The sequence below is a fragment of the Sinocyclocheilus rhinocerous genome, unplaced genomic scaffold (genome assembly GCF_001515625.1).
Source record: "Sinocyclocheilus rhinocerous isolate Xijiao unplaced genomic scaffold, SAMN03320098_v1.1 scaffold499, whole genome shotgun sequence".
Lineage (NCBI taxonomy): Eukaryota > Metazoa > Chordata > Actinopteri > Cypriniformes > Cyprinidae > Sinocyclocheilus > Sinocyclocheilus rhinocerous.
This window is the reverse complement of record NW_015637156.1, coordinates 359,244-366,351: the sequence shown is the minus strand read 5'-3', so window position 1 is coordinate 366,351 and position 7,108 is coordinate 359,244. Positions and strand designations below refer to the sequence as shown.

At 34.1% G+C, this 7,108-nt stretch overlaps 1 protein-coding gene across 3 annotated transcripts; it reads left to right on the top strand.

Moving 5' to 3' along the window:
• The first annotated feature begins 1,096 nt into the window (after positions 1-1,096).
• On the top strand, positions 1,097-5,732 carry LOC107748666 (sorting nexin-10A-like). Of its 3 annotated transcripts, none has more exons than XM_016563566.1 (7): positions 1,149-1,224; positions 2,429-2,468; positions 3,236-3,322; positions 3,478-3,578; positions 3,731-3,829; positions 4,530-4,742; positions 5,029-5,730. In XM_016563566.1, the coding sequence occupies exons 2-7, from the start codon at positions 2,442-2,444 to the stop codon at positions 5,180-5,182; spliced, it is 681 nt and encodes a 226-aa protein (XP_016419052.1). In that variant the 5' UTR covers positions 1,149-1,224; positions 2,429-2,441; the 3' UTR covers positions 5,183-5,730. The 3 variants fall into 3 exon arrangements, with proteins under 3 accessions (XP_016419051.1, XP_016419052.1, XP_016419053.1); XM_016563567.1 differs by having other exon boundaries at positions 1,168-1,224; positions 2,344-2,468; XM_016563565.1 differs by lacking the exon at positions 2,429-2,468 and having other exon boundaries at positions 1,097-1,224; positions 5,029-5,732.
• The last annotated feature ends 1,376 nt before the right edge of the window (positions 5,733-7,108 follow it).

Sequence of the window (7,108 nt, the reverse complement as noted above, 5' to 3'; positions counted from 1 at the left end):
GTATATATATATATATATATATATATTAGCGCTGTCAATCAATTAATCGCGATTAATCGCATCCAAAATAAAAGTTTTTGTTTACATAATATATGTGTGTGTACTGTGTATATTTATTATGTGTATATATAATAGAAATTATATAAATATAAATATATACATGTAAATACATGTAAATATTTTCAAAATATATACTGTATGTGTGTGTATTTATACATACATAATAAATAAACACAGTACACACACATATATTACATAAACAAAAACTTTTATTTTGGATGCGATTAATCGTTTGACAGCACTAATAATATATGTATAAATTCTATTATGAGTAACGCATTAAATCTGTTGTGGATTTACTGTCAGGTCCCATTTAGTTTGCATCGCCCCATCCTTCCATAACAGGCTCTTTGCAAGTCCTGAATTACACTGTCACAGGTTAACAAAAAGAATAACTATCAGGTCAGACTGAAATGCTTGGAGACACTTGTAAATAAACTACAGCCACTTGCCTTTAATGCTGTGATCCCTCAGAAGGATATGGCCAAGGGGACAGGAAGCTTTTTGTTTATATGGTCATATGGTTAAATCATAACCATTATGATTTCTGAATGACCCATTTTTGTAACTTAGTTTCAGTAATAGGTACAGCTGTCTATATAGTTCGTCTTTTATTTAAAGAAAAAAAAACCTGTTTTGCAAGATACGGATCAACAAATGATTCCCTGATTCCTTGAAAATTTCTGAACTCTGAAACAACAGCTATAGCCTATGTATTAAGAGGGTCTCTAAATATCAGCCTCAGTCAAGCCCAAAGGTTTAGGAGGAAGAAGTCACAGAGAGTGGTTTCTATCTGACTATTAGTTGGCTACCAGAAATAAAAAATTTGCCTACATTTCTTTTTAAAAATTCCCAAATCTATGTTTGGGAATCAATGTACATATTGTTTATTATTATTATTATTATGTAATAGTAGATTGTTATCATTATAACATTTTATTTTCTGTAATGATAACGCGCCTGCTGATATTATACATGACAAGCATAAACAAATAACCTGAGAAGTGCTATAACGCAGTTTTTCCGTGTTGAGAGCAGCGCATGCGCACATCAAATTCTGCGAGTCAGAAAAACTTTCATTTCCCATGCGCGAATTTGTTTGCCACTTTCAGTCCCAGGAGTACCTGGATCACGGTGGTAGAAATACGCGACACGACAGAAAAGGTGAGAACAAAAATTGACGTAGCATCAGAAATATATATAACGCGAGAATATATATAAACATAACTAGGGCCTACTTAACAAAACAGTACCAAACAGCAGAGTGAGAAAACTTTTGTGTCATTGATACAGCTGCCGTTCGTTTGAGTGAAAACTGTTCCTCATACATTTTTAATACTATTCTTTGATCTTTTGCCGGTCATTGAACGTTTTCAGCTTTGGTTGCAACTTATAGCCTTCAATTTATTAACCTTTTAGTTAAACGTGAGGTATGTATTAAAACACACGTGAGGTAGAGGTAACGTTATGTATTAAAACACACGTGTCAAATGAATGACATTTTTGTGTTCATGTTCAGGGCAAAAAAATGTGCATCGTATGATTGACCTATATTCAAAAATAGAAAGAAACAAAAAAGCTGTTTAGAATAAAAAAAACAAACAAACACCAAAACCAGGTCAAAGTAGCCATGATCGTGTAAGTTAAAGGTATCTTGTTGTCTGCTGGCCAATTAGTCTGGGATTCCCAGTCAACTAAGTAATTAAGTTATCATCAAAGTGAATTAGTTCCTGTATGAATGAAAGTCACTGATGGCTGTTTGTTTGGACTAATGCTGATGGGATTTTCATTTTTGGATTCAGGAGAAAGAGAAATTGATCTGCTTTATGGTTCCATTAGAAATGATTCTCTCTTACTTAGCATGTCATTGCAAAGCATACACAGGAAAACAAAGCCTGATTTAATTGAAGGAGCCAAAATGAATATCTGGGTTTGCTGTAGCATAAAATTGATTTATTGTTTTAATGTCTGACATTACACATTCATCACTGCAACTTGCTTCCCTGCTCAATAGTTATGAAAAGTCATCATTGTTTTTAAGCACTTATACAGTAAAGTGTTTGGTAGCAAATTGATTTATGGCAGGTTGATCAAAATGATGTTCATCATTGTCTTGAGATCTGTAATAACAGTTTGCACTGCTGTTTTTTTAGACTATTTTCTTTAGTCTTAGTGCAATAGGTCTGAAAAATCCAACACAGTACAAAAAAATGATTGGTCAGTTGTTGTTTTTTCCGTACTGCTGTAAATTACTTCTAGCCTATTTTTTTCCTTTTAAAATAGATTGATCTTGACATTAAATAGGCATATATGCTTGTATGAAAATAAAAATCAAACAAACAAACTGACAAGGAGTCTTTTTTTCCAGTCAAGTCTCTGAAATGGAAAACACAAACCTTGTGAAGAAGGTCAGTGTCTTGTTCTTTTCATCTTTACGTTTTTTTCCCCGGTTCATCTTAGTTTTGCTTTGTGTGACTCAGCAGTCCTTATCTATTCAGTAAACTGATTTTTCAGATGAAACCTTGACTCTGTGGGCAAACAGTAAAAAGCTTTTTTAGATCAATTGGTTGCCGGTAGAAAGAAAAGTAAATCATCTTGGGTGGAAAGAAGTTTTTAATTACACTTTGTAACTGAACTGTGGTTGCATCATGTCTTTTGTCTGGAATTTGTAAAGAGGAAACTGGTAGCATAATTCCACCAGTGACCATTGCTGTTATTTCTGGTTCATTTGTTTGTCAAATCTCTTTTCACAGCCTTGCAATACTATAAAGACTGGCTTGCATTAAAATGACTTCTATTTTGTGATATGTTTATTCAGAAATAATTAAGATGACCTTTCTCAGATTAGGTGCAACTTAAATGGCTTGTATATGTTAGCTATTTTTAGGGAAGTGTTTTGTTTGACCTCAAATGGGTTTGTTGGCTGTGATGCAATAAAGTGTGTTGATTTGAGAAATTCCAACTGAATTACAAATTGGTGCCAAATACCCTCCAAAACTCCAGTTAGCGTGAAATGTGGGTGAAAGGGCAGAATCTGAATCAAACTGGTCTTAAAAAATGGTAAAAATTGTAACTCATAAGGAGAAAAAGTACAAGCACGCTTTCTGCTGAGTTACTTCCTTGTTCAATTTGAACTGCTCATAAACACTTACACTTACTTTTTCTCTAACTGCAGGAGTTTGTAAGTGTATGGGTACGAGATCCTCAGGTACACAAGGAGGATTTCTGGCACACGTACATCACCTATGAGATCTGCCTTCATGTGAGTAGTACCCACATGTTTGCCTTGCACTTACTACTGTGGAATGTTGCTATTCAGACTTTATATTCTGATGGCTTTCTGCCTATATAATTTTTTCCAGCATCACATGTTAACCAATGAGAGCATTAAGTTCACTGCATTTTCCTTGATTATAGACCAATAGTATGTGTTTCCGGAAGAAGACCTCTTGTGTGAGGAGGAGGTATAGTGAGTTTGTTTGGCTGCGTCAAAAACTACAGAACAATGCTGTGCTTATGTAAGTACATTTGAGGATATCACACTATGGGCAGTATTATATTTTCATTTACAGTAAAAAATACAAGAGTTTTTATTTCAAGTACCTGCATGTAAAAACTTGATTGTTCTTGGTAGAAGTGTAATTTCTCCCTTTCTTTGCCTTTTCTGTAGAGAGTTACCTAAACTCCCTCCCGGGAATCCTTTCTTCAATCTCAGTAGTGATTTCCAGATCACTCAGCGGATGCAGGGGCTGCAACAGTTTCTTGAGGCGTGAGTTTCTTCAGTGACTCTTTGTCATCATTTTTGATTAACTTGATTAAAGTGGGTTAGAAAAAATTCCGACATTTGTCCCTAGTTTCACAGACAAGGCTTAAACCTATTCCCAGACTAAATCTCTGGGAATACTGCATCTCTGTGCTGTTTCGACTGGAAGAAACTTTCACTGACATATCTTAAAATAAGTCAGTGCCATTGTTTTGTCTCAAGATGCACACCAGCAATGTGTTTTTTCTAAGGCATGTTTATAAAAGCTACTTAAATGTCCTAATTTAACCTTGATGTCCTATATTGGTCAGTTCATACTGATCTCAGATTGGGATGAAGAAAATGCAATATTTTTGCCATCTAGTGGCTGCTGGGGTGAAAAATTACTTTAGATATGTTTTTTACTTTAAACATAAGCATTTATTTCATATATATTTTCACAATATTTAATGTAATAGAAAACATAGACATTAAAATATACATTTATGTATTTGACACAGTATTAAAATTGCCCAAGATGATTTAAATATTATAAGCAGTGTTTGTTAGAGTAATAGAGATTTATTAATTAAAGAAAAGTTTTTGTCTAGCATATTTTTAATAGAATATAGCTTAATAATTTAAATGGATTCTTTAAATAGCCTCATCACCAGTTCCTAAAAATGATTACACTCCATGCTTTTTAATTAAATGTTTGTGTTTATAGAGTTCTACAGACACCGTTATTGCTGTCAGACAGTCGACTGCACCTGTTCTTGCAGTCACAGCTGAGCATTGCAAAAATGGATGCGTGTGCACAGGGACAGACGCATTACACGGTTGCACAGGCAATCCAGCGATGTGTCGGGTATACCCGTTTCCCTGTGGAGGAACAGCATCAAGAAGACAGCAAAACATGCTGTGACTCAGACTGTGAAAGGTGTGTGCCTCTGTCTCGCTATATAATAAACTTCCCCAGTGTTATTTAGATGATGTAAATTGCTTAAGATGGATTTGGCATGTTAAATGTTTTATGCATCTATAATCATGCCATGGCAAAACGTTATAACTGTATATATACATAAATGCTGAGAAGAATAGCCATTTTTGCCATTCAGGAATAAAAGGGGTATTGTTGTAAGTTCAAATAATGTACAAACAGTACATTTAATATATACAAAAATTGCAATATGAATATTTGTATGGTATTTATTTCTTTTTTGCAGTACAACATCCTCTAGCTTGGGCAATAGTCTAGGACGTGCCACACCTGTTGAAGAAGACTCTTCCTATAATGAAAGCTTTTCCCATGAATTTCAAGTCACAACCCCTGAGGCAGAACTCTGTAGCAGCCCGTCTTCATCTCCTAGCAACCAGTAACATGTGCACTCTCTTATATGAACTCAAGAGATATATACATCCACATCCACGCATACTCTGTCAAAGAGAGTTGCTGGCCAGTTGCTGCTTCGAGCCTCCAGAGTTATATTTGGATGGATATTGAAACAAAAAAGGTCTTGATTATTGTTTTATTACATGTTGTGCTGGTGTCCATGATGTTTTGATGTTTTTTTTTTTTTAGATATCTTTATTAAATTTTTGTGGTTATATTAAATAATCCTCCTTTACTGAAGGGCTGACCTGGAAAGAAAAAAAAGCTAGTGAAATACAATGTGAGTGTTTTTCTTGATGCTGTCATTCAGGGAACACTGGGTTTAATGTGTGCCTGACAAAGAAGCTTTTTAAAACACTTCATCTGTATAGACATGCTTTTGTTTAACAGATTTTAAAAAAAGTAAACTGGCAGTTTATTACTTTAAATGTTTCTTAAAAATTCTTATCATATTAGCATTCCTTAAAAATGAGCGTTGAGGACTGTAAATTTGTGAGGATGTTTTTTTAAGTACATTTTTATTGTGATTTGGTGTATATTTAGCGTTAAATTAATAAAACATTTTTTTTTAAATCCTAGTTGTGAATAGAATTTGTTGTTGCAATGTACATGATGTAGATAGTTCTGTTGCCTAAAGATGATAATGTATTATCTAAATAAAAACCTAAAACGCTAAATAAATTTGCAAATAGAGAAAGAGAATAGTTTTTGCTCATTGAAGCCACTGAAGTGATATCCAATGCATTCTATTCGTTAGAGCAACCATATACCAATAAGTTTGATCATTTTAGGTTAAAATCAGTATATGAGGGAAAAAATTAAGAAGGTCATTGGTGTATAAGAGAAAGATGGATATAACCATGCTCACTTGTTTGAAAGATTCAGAGTAGATGTTGCTCTTAACCTGGTCACACATGCTAAATGGTTATCTTTTTTCCTCTCTCTCTCACTCTCCACTCACAACGCAGAATTTTTCTGTATCTAATTGTAGTTTAAGAGAGAGATTAAGTTCTCAATAAATGAGGGATGAAGTTTTTGATAGAAATGTTTGGTTGAAACCGCTGGTCTGATTGGGGGTTTGTTCGATCTGCGTAGGTGTAGATTCATCAGCGTCTAGCAGCAGCCGATAAATACTTTCAGTATTGTCATCCAGATCACCAGACTCACAAAACCTCACCAATCTCTGCCACTGCCAATCACCGTCACTGTGGTACCAAGTAAACCCACATCCCATTATGTTAAAATATAAATATATATATATATATATAAAAACAAAATTTAAAACAGAATATTATATTTTATATTTACTATGAAGTTTGAATTATATTTTAATATTAAATTTTTACACATTTATTTGTATAGGTTAATGATTGCATAGCTAGATAGATCAAACCAATATAAAGACTATATAACCTAATAAAATTAAATATTATATAGGTTATATACAGTATATTTTATTTTGATAATATTTTGCATTGACTTATGAATACACACACACACACACATACATAATATATTCACAATCATAAATCAATGCAAAAATCAAGCATTTGTTAAATGTTTCAATTACTCATAAAGACACCTAATTATCACTCTCATCTCCCAGTTCATCCTATGAACAACAATGACATGCGTGTATATAATGTATCCAGAAAGAATCTGAGCACCAAATAAGTCCTTAGGGGCACGATGGGGGACAAAACTTGTCGCATGAGGAAATAAAACAAAAAGCCACCTCTACCTTCAAGTCATGGGTCACTAATCAGAAGCACTTAGGCAGAGCAGGGGTTGCTGTGGTGATAGTGGGGTTGGGTGAGGGGAGAGATGGTCATTTATCACTGGCTGTTTCATAGTGAGGCTGAGCGGAAAAGACAGCGCAGACTCTGCAGACAAACGACCAACAATAAAGAGAA